The 18700-nt window shown below is 56.9% G+C and overlaps 3 protein-coding genes across 9 annotated transcripts; 1 reads left to right on the forward strand and 2 right to left on the reverse strand.

Annotated features, from left to right (window-relative positions):
• Positions 1 to 4: 4 nt before the first annotated feature.
• Positions 5 to 10196, reverse strand: LZTS2 (leucine zipper tumor suppressor 2). Of its 6 annotated transcripts, none has more exons than XM_074373752.1 (5): positions 9816 to 10196; positions 4123 to 4572; positions 2836 to 3498; positions 2036 to 2293; positions 5 to 1119 (listed from the first exon to the last, which is right to left on the reverse strand). In XM_074373752.1, the coding sequence occupies exons 2-5, from the start codon at positions 4528 to 4530 to the stop codon at positions 436 to 438; spliced, it is 2013 nt and encodes a 670-aa protein (XP_074229853.1). In that variant the 5' UTR covers positions 4531 to 4572; positions 9816 to 10196; the 3' UTR covers positions 5 to 435. The 6 variants fall into 6 exon arrangements, with proteins under 6 accessions (XP_074229853.1, XP_074229854.1, XP_074229852.1 ...); XM_074373753.1 differs by lacking the exon at positions 9816 to 10196 and adding an exon at positions 7820 to 8612; XM_074373751.1 differs by lacking the exon at positions 9816 to 10196 and adding an exon at positions 7109 to 7387.
• A 2096-nt stretch (positions 10197 to 12292) lies between these two features.
• Positions 12293 to 17389, reverse strand: TWNK (twinkle mtDNA helicase). 2 transcript variants are annotated; one of them, XM_010971033.3, is made up of 5 exons: positions 15577 to 17389; positions 15148 to 15388; positions 14908 to 15015; positions 14456 to 14597; positions 12293 to 13526 (listed from the first exon to the last, which is right to left on the reverse strand). In XM_010971033.3, the coding sequence occupies exons 1-5, from the start codon at positions 16817 to 16819 to the stop codon at positions 13206 to 13208; spliced, it is 2055 nt and encodes a 684-aa protein (XP_010969335.1). In that variant the 5' UTR covers positions 16820 to 17389; the 3' UTR covers positions 12293 to 13205. The 2 variants fall into 2 exon arrangements, with proteins under 2 accessions (XP_010969335.1, XP_045363349.1); XM_045507393.2 differs by having other exon boundaries at positions 15148 to 15326; positions 15577 to 15712.
• Positions 17390 to 17440: 51 nt separating this feature from the next.
• Positions 17441 to 18697, forward strand: MRPL43 (mitochondrial ribosomal protein L43). The gene is made up of 3 exons (XM_010971032.3): positions 17441 to 17660; positions 17751 to 17857; positions 17973 to 18697. The coding sequence occupies exons 1-3, from the start codon at positions 17530 to 17532 to the stop codon at positions 18212 to 18214; spliced, it is 480 nt and encodes a 159-aa protein (XP_010969334.1). The 5' UTR covers positions 17441 to 17529; the 3' UTR covers positions 18215 to 18697.
• The last annotated feature ends 3 nt before the right edge of the window (positions 18698 to 18700 follow it).

Genomic DNA, 18700 nt, shown 5'->3' on the forward strand with positions numbered 1-18700 from the left:
ACCTGGGGGTCATACCCCAGTCCCAGCCCCTTCCCCAACATGGACAGGGTGGGGACAGGCACATCTGGAACAGCTGGCGCTGTCTGGCTCTCTCTGGCTTTGGGGTAGGGAGGAGTGTGGAGATGAGGGAGCCCCTTTTTTTCCCCAGCCCCCTGGCTGGGTAGGCTGGCCAGCGCCTGGGGTGAATGGGGTTGGCAGAGTGGCAACGGCAACAGCTGGGAGTGAAATAGGTCGAGTGAGTAGGAGCCTCTCCGTGACAGTGAACATGGGGACCTTCAGGGAGTCTGATCTTGCTCATCTAAGTCATAGGGCAGCCCTGAGTCTTTGGCAGAGGCCCAGAGGCCTGGATCCCAAGGGACGAGCAGCTCTGGAGTCCTCAGTGGACCTGAGGCCACTGGCCCCATTCAGTAGAACACAGAGCTGGATGCCAAGGCCCTAGATTTCGGTGGCAGTGATCTCCTCCAGGCAGATGCAGGGAGACGGCTCCGCCAGACCCAGGTCAGCGAGTTCCCGGGCCTCCAGCTCCAGGCTGAGCTGTTGAAGCTCCTGCTCCAGCTGCCGGTTGCGACGGTACATCTGGATGTAGTTGTGCTGCAGCTGCTTCTGGTAGCGGATCACCTGCTCCTTCTCCGCCTGCCAGGCCAGCCGCTCCCCTTCGAAGCTGTCCCGCTGCTCCTCGCCCCTCCGTCGCTCCCGCTGTAGCTCTGCCCGGAGCCGCTCCACCTGGGCCCGCAGGCTGCCCCCCACCCCAGCTGCCGCCCGCTGTGCCTTGGCCTCATCACTCTCTGCCAGGAGGAATGGGTCAGCAGTGGCAGGTGGCACAGGAGGTTCCCGGAGACCGGCCGCCTCAGTGTCCAACTGCCCAGCTTTCTCCCGCAGCCGCTCGGCCTCCTGGCGGTGCCGCTGCAGCTCCTGAGAACAGGCCTCCAGCTCCAGCTCCCGAGTTCGGGCAGCCTCCTGGAGGCCCCGTGCCCGGCCCTCACTGACTCGCAGCGCCGCCCGAGCCTCCCGAAGTGCCACTCGCAGCGCCACCAGCTCACTGCCCTTCTGCACCAGCTCTGCTTGAGACTCCTTCAGTTGCTGCTTCAGTAGGGAAATCTCGCCTGACTTCTGGCACACCTGGGGATGGGAGAGAATTGGGAAGGATGGTGAGAAGGGTTCTCCCAGGGTCAGGCCCTGACATCATGCTGGGCATTTGGGGAGAGGTTTGATCATTACATCCATTTTACAGAAGGAGATACTGAGACAAGCCTAGTGACACATCCAAGGTCATACAGCTATTAAGTGGCTAAAGTGGAATATAAACCCAGATCTTTTTCCTTCAAAGCTGGTGTCTTTAAATCACCATGAAGCACCAGAGCCCTGTGGACTGGTTGGTGGCCGGTTTTGCAGGCTGTGCCTCAATTTCCAGTTAAGAGGCACTACAGTATCTTGGTGAAAAGTAGAGACATTGGAGCCATACTGCCTCGGTTCAGATCTCAGTTTGGTGTGTCCCGCTGCTCCTCACCCCTCCATTGCTCCTGCTATAGCCCCACCTAGAGCCGCTCCACCTAGGCCCTCAGGCTGCCCCTGACCCCGGCTGCCGCCTGCTGTGCCTTGGCCTCATCACTCTCTGCCAGCAGGAATGGGTCAGCCGTGGGTCAGTCACTGACTAGGTGTGATTTTTGGCTCCACCTTTTTTGGGTCGCACCTTCCTCATCTCTAAAATGAGGATGTTAACAGTACCCACTCCCCAGAGTTATTATGAGGACCAGATGATACACTCTGTGTAACATGCTTAGAATAGAGTAGCAAGCACTACATTCTCAGTCTTATCGACGGGAAGGCAGTAGATGGGGACGCCACTGGCTACGTGAGCATTTAGAAGACCAATGAGGAGACCCCAGCACCCAGAAAGGGAGGTCAGAGGGGGTGACACAAAGGTGAGGAAGGGGGGCCCTCTAAGGGTGGCAGGCCGAGGGGGTGTGGCTGGGCCCCTCTTTCCAGGGCTTGCCCCCCAACAACCCCTGCTCCCGCCCATCCTGGTCTGGCCCACCTCCCACTTGGTCTCCTCAAGTCGAGGCCCGAGCTCCCGCTGCTCCCGCTCAAAGGTGGCGCAGCGCCGCTCCAGCTGCTCACGTTCCTGCAGCAGCTGCGCAAAGTCGTCCTGCAGCTGCCGCTTCTCCTGCTGAAGCTGGAACACCTGAAGCTGCAGCAGCTGTTGGGCCCGCTGTGCCCGCTGCGCCTGGGCCACACCGTCCTCTCGCAGGGCCTCGCGCTCGCGCTGCCAGTGCCGCTGCCGTTCCTCATACGCCTGCAGGGGAGAGGGCAGGCCTGGGTCCCCGCGGCTCCCCCAAACCTTGAGCCCTGGCCGCCCCCAGCTCCCCAGTCACCGACTGCCCTGGCGGCCCTGTCCTGGGCTCAGGGAGGGTGGATTCCATTCAACAGTGATAATGATTATGACAGCAATAGTAACAGCTGCTTTTATGAAAGGAGAAACAACAGCAGTAAGAAGAGCAAGCACTTACGTGGCACTTCCTAGGTGCCTGGCATTATGTCAGTCTAAGCACTTTACACCCTTTGCCTTACTTAATCCGCATGATAACCCTGAGGCCAGAGATACAGATGAGGAAAACTGAGGCTCAGTACAATTAAGTAACTTGCTCAAGTCTGAAAGACAGTAAGTGGCGGTGCTGGGTTAACAACACTACAGGTTAAGCCAGACAGCTAGGGTGGGGATAGGGTCACAGTGCAACTGCCCAACACCTGCCTCTCAGCACAGACACTATGCTCCCTGTATTCCCAGCACCTGTGGATGTCCTGCCATGCCACCCCCATCACTGTCGCTGACCACACCTGGCACATGGTCACCTCATTCTCGTCCAGACCATCCCGCAGCTGCTGCAGCTCTGCCTCCCGGTCTCGGAGCTTTCCTTCGAGGACACAGTGCAGCAGGGCCTCATCCGAAGGGGGTGGAGGGGGTGGGGGAGGGGGTGGGGAGCGTTCCCCACAGGAACTGCTGTCAGGGGAGGCCCGGGGACCGCTGCCCAAGAGCCCCCCAGCCACGCGGCCCCCCAGGGAGCCTGTGCTCTTGCTGGAGGACGATCGACCGCTGTCAGAGTGGGAGGGCCCAGCAGGGGCCCCTCGGGCTGGCCCAGGCAGTGCCCCCCTCCCAGGGCCGTGGGAGGGCAGGTGCCCGCCTGGGGAGCTAGTGGCTGGCTCTGCACCCCCGGTGCTGTAAGTAGGCAAGCTGGACAGTGAGTTTCGGCCGGAGTCGGATAGCGTCCCCGACGGGCAGCCGCTGGCCCAGCCACTCAGCGTCAGAGGTTTGTCGGCTGCCGAGGAGGAGGAGGAAGAGGAGGAGGAGGCAGGGCCCCCAAACAGCTGTGTTAGGCTGCCTTGGCTCCCCGACAGTCCAGCAGCCCGAGGACCCAGGAAGCTAGGTAGGGATGGTGCCCCTCGAGGTTTGGGCAGCACTGGCTTGAAGGCTGTTGGGCGGATCAGGATTTTCTCCATGTTCTGAAATGAGGTGCCATGTGACATGGGGGATGAGCTGCCCAATCTTTCAAAGCCTTTATCACACTCCCTGCCCTCCCATCTGGGGCCCCCAAACCTATAGATTAATAACAATCGCTACCACTGGCTGAGGGCCTTCTGAGGGTCAGCTTTGTCAAGCAGTTTAAGAAGTTCCTCTCTAATCATTACAACAGTCCAACAAGCAAAATATCACTATCCCCATGTTACAGATGAGGAAATGAAGGCTCAGCAGAGTTAAAGGCCTTGCTCAAAGTTAAATACATAGTTGCTGTATAATAACAGTATTTCCAGGCAGCTAACATTTATTGAATACACATTACATGTCAGGTACTAGGCTAAACACTTTACACACATTATTCAATTTAATTCTCAAAACAATCCTATGAGAGTTGAACTATTACCTCCATTTTATAGATATAGAAACTGAGGCTGAGAAAGGTTAAATTACTTCCCTGGGATCATACAACCAGAATGAGGTAGGGGTGGGATGAAAACCCAGGTCTTGTGAATCTGGAGCCCACACTCTTTCCTCTAAATAGGCCTCCAAATTTCAGCTTCTCCAGGGGATCCCTGATTCCACCCAGGCTCCAAAGGAGTGGTCCTCACCTTCTCCAGCTTTCCAGAGACGGGGATGAGCTTGGGTGGGGGGCCTCGGAGATGGGCATTGCGTGCCCGCTGCTCTCGGGCATCTTCAATGTCACTGCTTGGGCTGGGGGGTGACTCTGTCCGGAAGTCCTCGTTGACGTAGGTAAAGCTGGTGCCAGGGACAGCCTTCCTGGGAGGCACAGCTGGGCAGAGCGGCTCCTGTGCCTCATAGCCACTTCGCAGCAGCCCATCCTGCTGGCGGAAGAAGGTAGGCCCCGGGGGGCCGTGGTGGCGGGGAGGAGCCGGCCCCCCGGGGCAGGGCCGGCCCGAGATGAGGCTGCTCACGCTGCCCATGACTGGAGCTTGTGGGGCAGTGGCGGCCTCAGGAGCGGGCTCGAGTGGCACCGGCAGTGTCTGCACAATGGCCATGGCAGCAGAGGCTCAGGCCTGGCCGAGGGCCTCCAGGGAAACCTGTGAGCAGGGCAGTGGTGTCAGAGTCTCTTCACTTTGACCTCCCTCCCTAAATAAGGCCGTGAGTCCCTTTCCTGGCCCTTCGTCCCTGGTCAGACAGCCCCCTGACATCAGTTACATGCCCTGGACCGTCCCAAGGCTCTCCCTCCGAGCACTGGCAAGAACTTCAATTCTCCCTGGGCCCCAGACTGCTGTCTAAGTCTGGTCTGAACAGAACTGAGGACAGAGTCGACTGAGCAGGGATTACGAGGGGATGGGAGGCCTAGTGGTTACACAGGGCCCTTGGCAGCAGGGGCCCAGGCCCCAGTCCAAACCTGCATCCCCCACAGAGGCTGGGACTCAAGAAGGGAGCCCTCTCTACCAGCTCCCAGCATGGTTCCCTCGTCCCCTGAGACAGGTGGCCTCATTAGAGGCAGTTTGGGCAACCTTGGGGGTGCAGTCAGCAACTCAGATGGTAATTAGGGAACAAAGAGCCAAGGCCGGGCAGTGCCCAGTTTCCCCCAGCCAGGCCTCAGTTTCTCCCAGACAGAGAGGCGGCAAGGGTGGAGCTGGCCAAACAAGAAACCCAGAGCTCTTAGGGAGCTCACAGGTGCCCTCTGGGGTCTCCTGCCTCCCAGAGGTGGATGCAGGCTCATGCTTGTTTCCATGACAACTCCTAGCCTCACCACACCCAATCAATCAGATCTAAAGAAGCCTGCGCAGGCCCTGCCAACCTCTAGGAAAACTTCCAGCTTTAGACATTCCCCAGAGTAACCCCAAGGGGTTACTGGCAGCTCACCTCTGGCAGCTGCTCCAAGACCTCACTTCCCTGGAGCCCAGGGAGGAGGGCTCCACCTCCCCAGGCCCTGCTCCTTCCTGGAAGAGGACAGCAAGTCTCCACCCGGAACTCCCTCCCTAGTCCTGAGGCTGAAGACCAGGGCTCAGGCATCTGCTGAAGTCATCATGCAGAGCGGGGGCCAAGAAGTGGACAGAGAATTGCGTAGGAGTAGGAGTGTGTGCATGTACTTATTTGTGTGTGTGTGACTGTGTGCACAAGAGCATGAAGAGGAACTGTGTATGTGAAAATGTGTGTGAAAACATCATGAATGAGTGTCTGTGTATGTTTGGACAGATGTATGAGTATATTCATATTCACATGTATATATATGTGACCTCATATGTGCGTATCTTACAATAGTGTGTGTGTAAACAGGGTGTGTCTTTTAGTATGTGAAGTTACAAATGCATACAAAATAAGTGAATTTGTGGTGTGAGTGTGACTATATGAGAGAATGTTTGGATAGATGTCCACTCATAGACACATGAGTTTATGTATCTTATACAAGTGTGTGAGCAGGAAATGAGTGTGCACAAGTGTGTACAGAGGAGTGTATGTACACAGGAGCATGTGTGAGAGGGTGAGAGACTAGGCGGCATGCAGAGCCAACTAGGTGAGTGGGAGCCTGGTTTCTATCACTCACTGGAGTGTGGGGAGAGGAGAGACACACATTATCTGACTCCTTTGCTTGATCTGCTCCCCCTCTTTCTTGCCTGTGTTCCCTTAAGTCCACCCCCCACCTCACTACACGAGTCAAAAGACCTGAAGAACCAGGGAGGTGTCCAGACTGAGGGAGGAGGAGCTGGGAGATGGCGATGGGGGGTGACTGGTGTCCACCGAGCAAGGGCAGGGCCTGAGTCCCCCTCAACAAGGCAAATGGACACCCCCATCTTCTCCCAGACCACTCCAGGCCATGGAGAAAACAGTGGGAAGGGGCTTCTTAGGGGGCCGCTGAGGCTGGCATCTCTCTCTGTCTGCATTTCCCCAGTTCAGGGAGCACAGAGAAAGTGGACACTGAGGGGAGGAGACAGAGAGACAGAGGCCCCAAAAGACAAGAGACAAAGACTTGGAGAGGCCCCAGGGTCAGGGGACCCAGTGAGCCCGGGTCCCTGCACTCCATGGAACCAGGGGCCCCTCAACCCAGAAAACACATCAAGCTGGGCCTTGAGAGCCAGACACCGAGGGAGCCAGCGCCAGGCGTCTGGAAAGCCAGGCCCAGCCAGCCCGGCTCCCGCTCTTGGAGCCCGAGAGAGAAGGAGGGGCAAGTGGAGGCTCCATTTTGAGAAATGCGTTTGTGGCTATGGGAAGGGGACCCCTCGTTCTCCCCAACATCCTTTAGAAGCCGGTCGGGCACAGCACATAGTACCCAGCTCAGTGGGCTGAGGGCAGCTGCGGGCTGGGTCCAGCCAGGGCCCAAGGAAAGTCTGGCCAAGGTCTGAGCTCACACAGACCTGTTTGTGAGCAGAAGAGTTGGGGAAAGTCTCCCCCTCACTAAACTCCAAGGACCATCCCACGGGATCAAGTCTGGGATCACGAGTTCCCATTCCGAGACAGGAAGCCGGGAGCCCCCAACCCGCCCTTCGGAGCCCCCCTCCCCCCGACCCCGCCGCTCCCATAAGGTGGGGGCAGCTTTGGAATGCCGCCTTCCCACGGGACCTCCGCCGCGCAGAAGTTGGGGGCGCCCCCAGGTCGCCTCCCAGAGCCGGCCCCCCCCCTCACCTCCGCCGCGCTGCTCCATGCTCAGCCCCGGGCCGCCCCCAGCGCTCCACAGGCGCGCCGCCCGGCTCCAGCCCGCGCGCGGCCACTCGGAGCGGCCCGGCCCGGCCCGGCCCGGCCCCCGCCCGGCCAGAGTGGGCGGTGCAGCGCGGGGGAGGGTCCGAAGGGCGACCCCGCCCCCGGGGCGCCGACACGCGCAGGCACCCCGCGTCACGCGTGTCCGGCGGGGTATACGCAAGGGCTGCGCTGTGCGACTCGGGATCCTTCCTTCCGAGGAGTAGTGGCTGTGTGTCTGGGGGCTCGGTCGGCTCAGGACTAGGCGGCAGCGGCAGGTCACCCTCTACCCTTACCCGGGCCCCGGGGCCAGCGGCAGCTGGTCATTGTTCGAGCACAAAGAGCCCGGCGCCGCAGCGGCCGCCCTTCCCCCTTCGCTCCTCTAGTCGATGCCTGCCCCCCTCCTCCCAGACAAACTCCCCGACTCCCCGGCTTCGGAGTCCAGAGGTGGAGGCCGCGGGTCGGCTGCCCCCTCCTCACTCTGGGCCTCGCGCCCCAGCACAAGTCGGGGGCCGAGATTTGGTGGGTGCCTGCCCCACCCGCAACGGGTTGGAGGCACGGTTGGATTTGCGGAAGTGGCGCCACCTGGCGGCCCATTCGGAGAACACACCCAGCCACCCTCAACCTTGGAGGCCCCTACCCAATTCCCCAGCACTATACCTTTCCCCAGAGAGCCCAGGCCTTCCCCGAGCGCGGCTTTATGCTCCCCAGTCTTCCCTTCGAGTCATTTGCTAAGAGAGGTCATTGCTTGGAGAGAAGTACTCCCTGGGCCCCCCAAAAATCACTGGGGTGAGCTGTTCCAAACCTACAGGCCTAACCTACAGTTTGGCTTACAGCCGGCAACATTCCACCGTCTTCTCAAGGTCACAGATATTCTCACCTTCTTGCAAACAACACAGTCTTAACACCCACATGACTTTTCCCACATTCAGTCTCACACAGCCACGATCACACAGTCTCGTCCATCATAAGGTTTCACGTCCGTTCTTTCCAAAATCTCTCAGGCCAACTCACGCACAGAGACATGCTCGGTGTCACACGCCTGGTTGTGCACAGGCTTCCACAGCTCACAGTTCTTCGTACCCAGTCACAATAGTCTCCTAAGCATCTTTCACACACTGACAATCTTACTCAGTCACAGAGACAACTTACACATACACCTCGTATTTCACAAACATCTATCACACAGACTTCCCTGTAGGGGTCTCTGTGACCCAGTCAGGTCAGCTGATGCCTGCACCCCTGGGCAAGGACAGCCTCCTGCCCCCTAACCCCGCCCCCCAGGGCCAAGGCCTGCCAGAACTCCTCTGCCCCAGGAAGGAGCATCCCCCCCTTCCAGGCCACAGCCCTGGCTGGCTCTCAGCTCTATTTTTAGCTCTATGGAAAGGGTTGTTTTTCTTTCTTTTTCCCTGGAAAGGGAAACATAGCCCAGCCACCCTCAGGGTCACCCTAGATCCTCTGCCTCACAAGAACAGACTGAGCCCCTCCCCTTGTAGAGACCCCCTCTTCTGTCCTTGCCCGGATCCTAGCCTCCTGGGGCACCAGGAGCCTCCTCCCCTTTCTGGCAGCCTGCCCAGAAGCTCAGGCAGCAGCTGGACTCAGCGTGTGTGTAGGGGTAGGGGGGTGGGGCAGGGAGGGAGGCCGAGGGCCACTGCCCACTCCTTCGTTCCCTGGGGGGAGGGGGGCCGTCCTCCCTTCTACCAGAGGGAGATAGGCCCACTCTGGGATTGAGGGGATATGTACTCTCATGCGTTCTCTGGGGAAGGGGGCATGAGTGGGCTTTCTGCTACACTGGGGGGAGGAGCAAGGAGGGATGGTAGTAGGAAGGGGACTAACCCGCTCTCCCGCAGCTGCTCCCTAGGCTGGAGGTACTGGTCTGGGGCTGCTGTACACTACCATCCAGAATAGCGCCCCACTCGGATAGCTTCAGGGATGGGGGCACCATATTCGGAAGAAGGAAGGCGAGAAGCCCAGGTAACCCCACCCCAGCCCACGTCTCTCGTCCTCCTGCGCTACCCCGACTCCAGGGGGCGTTGTGTTCTCATTCCTGGGAGAGGGCTGATCACCTCGAGGCGGAGAATGGAATACAGCCCGGCGAGATACCTTGCAAACTCGCCTGGTACCGGGGAGGGAGGTTCCCATCCTGAGGCCGGGGTGGGGGCAGCACACCCTGCTAGCCTGCGTAGCGATCACGTGCTCGGTGCCTGTTTACGTCTTAGTCTTCACCTGCCGGAGGCCAGGAAGCAGGAACCTCCGGAGGTGTCCCACCCGGCCCGCCCCCGTCAGCGGTCACTGGGCGGCCCTATTCGGCCACCCCCATCAATCAAGTACGCGACAGCAGCGAGCCCTGCCCGCTGGGGGTCGCGCGGGCCAGTGGTGCTGCTCCACGGACTGCAGGCGTAACTCACTCCTCTCCTGAGTGCACGTGTGTTCATGTGTCTCAAGTGCGCGCGTGGGTCTGCGTGCACGCGTAGGTGGGCCCGTCAGTGTGAGTTTCCGTGTAGGTTGCCGGGTCAGACTCCTCGCCTGCGCCCCCCAGACTGGGGACCCCTCCTCCTCACCCCAATCCCCAGCTTCTCCAACTGGTAAAGTTCGCTCGGGAGAAGATTCTGAGGGAGGCGAGAGTTCCTACTCTGCGGCCCCACCACTCACTCACCCAGCGCCACCTGCGCCGCTGCTCCAGCTCCCGCCTGGCTCCTGCTCCAGCGCGGGCACTTCCTCGCCGCAGAACCGCCGGCTCCCAAGCCCGCTCGGGGCTGCGGTCTCCCAGCGCCCGCCTGGCCGGCCTTGGCGGAGTGGGGCGGGGCGGGGCGGCTGAGGCCGCGCCCCCGACCCAGTCAGGGGAGTGGTCTGCTCAGCACCCCTTCACCAGCCGACCCAGTACCCAGCCCAGATGTGGCTCGACGGTGGCCCAAGACTGACCCTCTGGCCTCTGACTTCACAGCTTACTGGATTTGGCTTTCGACCTGGGGACAGGGCCAGCGGCACTTGATCGACAGCTGAGCTACCTGGCTGCCCTAACCAAGTAGGCTAGAGGGCTTTACTGCCACCCTCCTCTGCTCTGTAGGGACCCCAACCTGGTCCACTCTCAGCCCACTCCCCAGACACAGGGAAAACCCCTGGGAAGCAGACAAAGAAGGCTCGGGTTTCACCAAAACAGACTCCGCCCTTCCTCACATACACACCTCGAGGTTGGGCTGCCCAAGCAGAACTGGCACCACCCCCACCCAGGAGTAGGTGTCTGCCCAGGTGAGCAGGTCTGCTAGTTTTGGCCCCCCACAGAGTACGGCCAGGCTTCTCTTACACTCATAAAGTTCCACCCACAGGCACAAACAGGAAGTTGGCCTGTATTGCAGGGAGGCACCAAGGGCTCCCTCCCTCCATGGCACCCAAGGCAGCCCGTGGGAGGGCCGACTGTGATGTCTGCAGGTATCTGGGCCATATTTGCAGCCTGAGTACTTGGGCAGCAGGAGTCTAGCGAATTTAGTCCTTTTTCAAATCCATCCCCAGTAAAGGGATGAAGGACCAAAGCTGCCCCCTCACAGCCAAGTGTGACACTGAATCTGAGGACAGGGCTGCAAATCCAGCAGGACCCTGCTCGTCCAGGCTCTTCCTGAGCTCTCGGGGAGATTCTTATCATCCAGCTGGGCACAGGCAGAGTACTGCTCCCAGACCAGGTAATTTGCCTCAATCCACTTTGGCTGGGTACAGAGACAGTGGCTCCCAAGGACCTTACACAGGACCCAGGGATTACTGATTGCTTTTTAGGCTCCAGGAACTTCTGAACATCTTTGGGCTAATTTTGATGTGACTTTAAGACAGGTGTGGAATGGAATGTGTTTGGGTAGGGAGCGGAGCTGGGGGAGCTTTAGTTTCCCTTCCCCCCATCACCTGGTTTGTGCTCTGTGGGGATGTCTGCCAGGAGGGTAGGGCAAGATAGGCAAGTGTATATCTACCCTTCTATCCCCAAATTACAGAGCCCTCACAAACCCCACCTAATGGAAATCACTAAAGGATTTCTTGAGAACACACCAGGCATTCTAGGGAGACCAGAATGTGGAACCTATATCCTTTATAGGTAGGATAGACCTGGTGGTGTACATCTGGAAGGCATGGCTGACATTCAGTGTTACAGACCATGGAAGAGGCCTAGACCAGCCAGCGGCTGGGAATGATTACTGCAGGATTAGGAGGCCTGGCTCCAGCCAGTCTGGGAGAGACCCCCAAGAAGGGAGGCCCTGGAGGAGCTCTCCCCTCCCTTCCCCCAGAGAACAGCTTTGCTCCAGAGTCTGTTTCAGGAGACAATTGTAGCCACAGTTCTCACACACAACAGACCAGAGACCCTTCCACAGAGTTTTGGAAGCTCCCTCTTAGATTGACAGGGAGACCTTGGTAAGGTATACCTGCTTCCAGGAAGCAGGAACCACCCCCACCCCCTTACAAAAGGCTTCTCCCAGCCCCCTTAGAGCATCTTGCATTCTCATCACTCTTGCAGGCAAATCTAAAGGGAAACTAGGATTTTAGGATATCAGAGGAAGTGAGATGGGAAAGTATTATTTAGAAATATTCCTGACAGGGTCTCTCGGTAGGTTATTTTACAGTCTACTTCAGGGCTTCTTAAAAATGAACCTCCAGAAATAGCGCACCAGGACTGAGGGGAGAGCAGGGCCTAGGTTGTGCATTTCTAAACAAGAGCCCCAGTTCTGACACACACTAACATAAGAGAAATGCTGAGAGGGTACAAGAGGAGGGAAATGGACAGGGAGGCCAGATAAGAATATGCTGAGCTTGAGTCCACAATGAGAAGCCAGTGAGTGGCTTGTGTCACAGAGGGACAGCTGGTCAGGCAAGGCCTTGGCATGTGGCCCAGTGACCCACACCTCTGCCAGGGATCACATGGATATCCTCAGGGAAGATAGGGATAAAGAGGCACCATCCTGTCTTCCCTAGGCCATGAAGAAGTGTAAGGGGGTGTGTACATGAAGACCCTTTAATGCTCCTGCTTTCTGGGAGCACACAGCTCCGACTACAGGGAAGGGGGGGCATCCAACCCCAATTCAAAGTAAGAAAGTCCAGTAAAGACTGGGGAGACACCTGGTGGACAAACAAGAAAAAGCACAGAAACAAAGGCAATGGAAAAAAAAAATTTTTTTTTTTCAGTAAAACTAGAAAAGGCTCTACAAAAAAGTCATGATTGCATCCACTCCAGCAGTCTAAGGCAGCATACCATGGGACCAGTGTCCAGGTGGCAGGCACTCTGGGCTCCCAGCTTCCTTCCATGACTCTCGCCAAGCTTCCACCTTTGAGGCCCTGGTATCACAAAGGCCAAGCACCCAGACCTAATGGTAGTAAGCACCACCGCAGGCTCAAGAGTGGGGAGTAGAGGAACTTGGTACCTACCATGTCACCCTTGGCTTTGAAAGCCTGGGCTAAAGTTTTGGCAGGAAGTCAGGGGGCCTGACCCCACTGTTTTGAACTCAACCTGCTCATTCAGGGGGTCTGACCCCACTGCTTTGAACTCAACCTGCTTGTTCCTACCTCAGGGCCTCTGTATTTACTTTTCCCTCTGCCTGGATCCCTCTTTCTCCAGATGTTCAAATGGCTCAATCCTAGTTCTTGTGGCCCTAGCTCAAATGTCCTCTGATCAGAGACACTTTTTCAGACCTTAATTTAAACTAGTCTGTAAGCACTATTACATTACTGTCTTTTTCTTTAGAGCATTTTTCACTATCTAAAATTATGTTTCATGTATATATGTTCACTGCTTGTTTTGTCTCCTCTACCAGATTACAGGTTCTGTGGAAGCAGGGACCTCATCTGTCTTGTCAGTGATCTAGAACAAAGTCTGGCACCCAGTGGTTCTCAAATATCTGCTAAATTGAATTCTCTTGCAATGGAACCCTGCTCTAGGCGTGGCCCCTCAGACTGAGAATGGCCCATAGCTCAGGACCACAAGACAGTGGCAGCCCTAGCAGAGGAGTAAGAAAGAGTCTCCACCCCAGCCTGTCCTGCTAGGCTCGTTTTAGTGTCCAGCTCTGCAATGCCTTCACCTTGAAGGCTTGGAGAGGTCTGGCTGGCAGGGGTTGGGGGCCTGGCCTGAGCAGGTCTCAGAGATCTGGGACATAGCCCCCTTTTTGCCAGAAGAGGGCTTTTTGGCCACCAGCCCATTGTCATCCTTGATCTTCTTGAGCCGCGCCTTGCTCTTTGGTGGTATGCAGAAGGTGAGAGAGTTCTTGTTGAATTCAAGTGGGAAGACACCTACGTCTCCATCAAAACGGTTCTTGGACACCTGCAGATACCGTTTGCCTGGCCCGGTTACCAGCTTCCTATCTTGCAGGATCAGAACATTGTCAGCTTCCTGGCTTGCCTGGTGGATAAAGGGCCAAAGGAGGAAGGAGCAATGAGAAGACATATGAGAGCAACACAAAGGAAGGCTGAGGGTGCAGGGAGGAGTAGCAAGAATGCAGGAAGGAAAAAGTACTTCCTTTATCACCAAAGCTCTTTGAACTACTGACCACAAAGCTGAGGCCACTTGAGTCTTTCAGCTGCTTGAAAACCTTGTTGCTGTCCCAGATTTTGTACATGCTCTTCCCTCTGCTGCTAACACTTCTGCTCCACAGCTTATCACCTCACTCAGTCCCAGTTCCTTATCATACGGGTCCCAGTCTAAGTGTCACACTTCATCAGAGAGATCATTCTTGATTCCCGTAAGTAAAGAAGGCACCACCTTCCCACTTCTGTGGAACTTCCCCAGTTCCATGTCTGTTCCATCATGGCACATAGTCTGTGATCCTTGCTCTGTATTCTCTATGCCAGGCCTGGCATGTAACAGGCACTCAGTGTATCACTGGAAGCTCCAGGATCAGGCTGGTCCAGCTGCTCAGAAGGCACTCCCATTTATTTGCTTATTTTGACACCTATTGTCTGCCAAAACCCAACCCAACCTTTATTGACACCTCCTCTAGGAAGTCTCCCCAGATGTCCCTGGCTGACTCAAATGTCTTTTGTCTTTGTTCCCCCAAACACTTACGCCACCTATCATAGCTCTTATCATGCTCAGTTGTAATCACTCTTATTCTTTTCACCAATAGAGGATGTAAGTTCCTGGAGGGCAAGGAGGGCAAAGGACCAATAATTATCAGCCTTTGTATTCCTCATGTCATGGCTCCAGAGGCAGCAGCCTCCTATCTCTTCCAGATGGACACTCAAGAAGATTTAAGGCTCAGTGAGGGCTGTCCATGCTCACAACTGCCTCTTCTACTCTCCATAGTTTGAACTCTTCTAAAGACCACTTACTTTGGCTGAACCAAAAATGGATGCTGTCTGTAGTTCCTTATCATCATCCTCTTTCCGGGGGTGAATGACCAGTGTCACATGGCAGCTACTGTCTGTTGCAAACTTCCGAAAGGCCCCAACGATATAGTCTTGGGCTGCAATCCTGCCCCAACCCCAACAAAGCAAACAGGTTACTAGACACTGAAGGACAAGAACATAGACATACTCTTCATTCGTTCACATCTCCCAACAAACACAACCTTGCTCTACTTCCCTCTACCCAAGGACTCACACTTAGGTCCCTGTCCATACTTCTTACTGCCACATCCCAAACCTCCACAGAGATAGAAATACACAAAGGATGGTATGTGCCTGTCAGGAAATAAGAGTACAGGGTGCATGTCTAGAAGCCAGCTGCCTGAGAAGACATGTATGTTCAAGTGGGTTACAGCTAGACAAGAGGAGGATGTTACCTGTCTGTGGATAGCTGCTCATGACCCATCATAAATTGCAGATTGTCGATGACCACATGACAAATGTCATAAACGTAGACTGCATGTTGCATCGTGTCTATTACAGTCCTGGGAAGAGAAAGGGGCAATGAATTCAAAGTCAATTACAAGTAGTCTCCAGACCATCCCAGTCAGAAAACTGTTGCAGGTCTGTTCTCCTGCCCTCCCATTCTTTAAAAACCCCAGGCCTGGGAAGCTCACCTGATGCTCTGTTGCCCATGGAAAGTCATGAAATAGAGGGGCAGGTCCTCAAAGCGGTCAGCCCACTCATCATATTTGTCCAGTTGCTCTTCCAGCCGCCCCACAGCAAATTGTGTCAGCATGACCCGGGCTAGTCTCACATTGCTGATCTCAAAGCTACCCCACAGCGTGTTCACCCCCTGCGTACACAAATCCAGGGCATACTCGCTGATGAATGTCGTCTTTCCACTGCCTGTTGGCCCTGCATGGGGGGTTGGACACAGACCTGGGTGAGGGAGGAAAGCCCTACCCTTGAAACCAAGACATGTGCAGAGTTTCAAAGTTAGGAGGGGAAGGCTCTTCTTCCGCTTTTACTGTGGCCCAAACCCACATGCTTTAGTCATCTGGTCCTCTGCCCCACCTCTAAGTAGTGATTTCCCAAAGGGTCACCTGTAAAGACTGTCAGTTCGCCCTTCCGATGTCCCTTCAAGAGACGATTGAGGTCTGGGAAGCGGCTCCAGCGAACGCCGGCTGCCTGCTCCACATTTGACAGTTCTCCAAGCACCTCCTCCCGAAGCTGCCGGAAAGACACAATAGACTTGTGCCAGGCGGGCAGGGCAGTACGTAGAATACGGGAAAGGTTTAAACCTTGGTTCACAGCCTCCAGGGGAGAGGGCTGCTGGTCTCCAGGCCGCACCAAGGAGCATCTCTTGGGGTTCAGTTTTCGGGCAAACAACTTGGCAGCTTCCCAGGACCGAAGGTCATCCCCCAGCCAGAGCACGATGCGCCGGAACTGTTCAAGGTAAGGAAGCAAGGCAGGGGGTAAGCAGGCTGTTCCTCGGGGTAGGGCAAGGGTTGGCAGCCCTGTGGACTGGTTCAAGGCCAGGCTGTCCAGCTCACGACTTGTTAGTACCACCTCAACATCTCGACGATTGATCAGTGGTAATCCGAACAGGTTGTGGTAGGAACCAGGCCGGGGAATGGTGGTCTCCACATAGTGCACTCTACCCCCCTGGTCTTCAGCCCCTAGTAGCTTCAGGCCTCGTAATCCCAAACCTCCAGGGGAGAACCAAGGGAAGACAAGGCTGCGAGCAGGCCGCAGATAGCGCACGCTGAAACGCTTGAGTGTGTCGTCTGTCACTTTGGTAAGGCCAAACATCACACGAGCCAGTTGAGCCTCCTCTGGTTCAGGCAGCTCCCAGAGAGGTATTGCTCGGTCCCAGATCCTCCGGACCTCCTCACTGTTCTCAGCTTCTGGGGCCTCACTAAGCAGGACCCCCTCCCTGGCCCCATCACCTCGCCCCTCCACGCTGGCCTGGAAGTCTTCCCAGCTCCCCTCTGCTAGGCTCGTCATGCAGAGGAAGCGGCCTGTGGTCTTGTCAATAAAGAGACTGAAGGAAGTGGTAGCACCAGTCTGGTCCTTGAGTTTCGAAGCCCCTACAAAGGGGCTTGGTGCCCGAAGGCAGCTGTGCCCATCCTGGAAGGGAATCCCATGTGCTCGCAAATATTGGCGTATTTCAGTTGCAGTTACAGGCAACACTGGTACCTCCAAGGCGGGGAGAGCCTCTTTCCTATACCGTCTGCGAGGAGGGCCGGGGGCCAAGTTTCGTGGCAGGCCCCTCCGACTCATCCACGACCCACGCAGGGGCAGCAGGATGCGGAGGGGGCACCCACTTCGGAGAAGGACCCACATTTCTAGTCAAATGGAGGAAGTCACTGCCTGAAATGTCTTATGTGCCCGGTTCGGGTGCCTTCACTAGGTCAGACCCTGGGGATCCTCCAAAAAGCATTCCTCTTCCTCTGAATCCGCTTCAGCCCCTCTACATTGCCGCTTCACATCTATGGCCCAGGACACGAGCCTTTCACATCCGCGACCCTGTGGCCGGTTCCCTACCTCTTAGGTCCTCCACAGCTTTTCCCCCGCCGCTCCCCTCCGCCACCCTCTGCGGCGCCCCTCGTGCCTCGCCGATATAGTTTCTTTAGATCATCTCCTTGCCACTACTGCCCCTCCACGTTGTCATCTTTGCGGCCGCTAGCGTCCTTCTCGTAGTGTCTCTGCTGAGCCCCCTGCTAGAGGCCTGATCCGCTGCTCCTTCCTTCAAGGGAACTCCAAGCGACCGGAGCGCCACTCCGCCGCTCCCGCCGAGCTCCGTGCCCAGAGAGATGCCTGTCGCGCCTCAGCCGCGTGGCCTCTTCAGCCCCGCGTCATCACTCTCAGCCCACCCCTGTCACTGGCAACGTGGGTCACTTGTGCGCGCCACTCGCCGTGACCTCGGAAGCAAAACTGCCGCGGCGCGAGTGTTCCCGGAACCGGAAGCCCCGGGTTAGTCCTTCCCCCATTTCTCCAGGATCGGCTCGGCTCGGCTCGGCTCGGTTCGGCTGGGGTATCTTGGATCTGTGGCCATGACGGCGCGCGGGACCGCTAGCCGCTTCCTGACCAGTGTCCTGCACAATGGGCTGGGTCGCTACGTACAGCAGCTGCAGCGCCTCAGCTTTAGCCTCAGCCGGGACGCGCCCTCTTCCCGCGGCGCCAGGTGAGCCGGGGAAGGGCGCGGGGGTGCGATTCCGGGCCGAGGTCACCCCGGGTCAAGGGTCACCTTGCTCACCCTTCTCGGGTCCTTCAGGGAGTTCGTGGAACATGAGGTGACTGACTTCGCCCGACGGAATCCCGGGGTCGTAATATACGTGAACCCGCGGCCGTGCTGTGTGCCGAGGGTTGTGGCCGAATACCGTGAGTGGGGCCGGACGAGGGCTGGAGGGCGGCATCGGGGGGTGCTTGGCCTGCTCGTCCGCCGCTCATCTGACATCTGATCAGCTTCCTCTTACCCCTACCTCCTTTCGGCCAGTTAACGGGGCTGTGCGCGAGGAGAGCATCCACTGCAAGTCGGTCGAGGAGATCGCTACGTTGGTGCAGAAGCTGGCGGACCAGTCGGGCTTGGATGTGATCCGCATCCGCAAGCCCTTCCACACGGACAGCCCTAGCATCCAGGGCCAGTGGCATCCCTTCACCAACAAATCGACAACATTGGGCGGGCTGCGCCCCAGAGAGGTCCAGGATCCTGCCCCAGGCCAGGTGCAAGTACAGTGAAGAGTTGCCCCACCAACTCCAATCCCAGGCTTTGGACTCGGCCCAGTAGAGGTGATTCTTCCCCAACTGGTTCACGGGATTCCAAGCCCAGGTAGACAGATGGAGCCCACCAAAGGCAAAGTTGATGCCAAAGCTAGTGCTTGGGATAAAGAAGAGCTGCCTGTTTCTTTTTGGTGCCCACTGAGAGGGGCAGTGACTTTGTGAGTCTCCTAATTGTTACCCAGTTGACATCCCTGAAACCTGAGAGTCTTCAAGGATCTTGCTGTGTCTTCTTCTCTGGAATCAGAGTTCTCAGATCACAGTGAGGGTTTTCAGGTTTGACTTCTGAAGAATCTCCTGTGTCCTGTTTCTACAACCATTGACCTAGAGAGAGCTAGCACCTTATACTCTGCTGTGAGCCTGGAACTGGGCTAGGCCATGTGTATCTTTGTGAACGTGTGTCTGCAGATTAGAAAACTGAAGTTAATAAACTTGCCAAGGTCACAC

The sequence above is a fragment of the Camelus bactrianus genome, chromosome 11, assembly GCF_048773025.1.
Source record: "Camelus bactrianus isolate YW-2024 breed Bactrian camel chromosome 11, ASM4877302v1, whole genome shotgun sequence".
Taxonomy (NCBI): Eukaryota; Metazoa; Chordata; class Mammalia; order Artiodactyla; family Camelidae; genus Camelus; species Camelus bactrianus.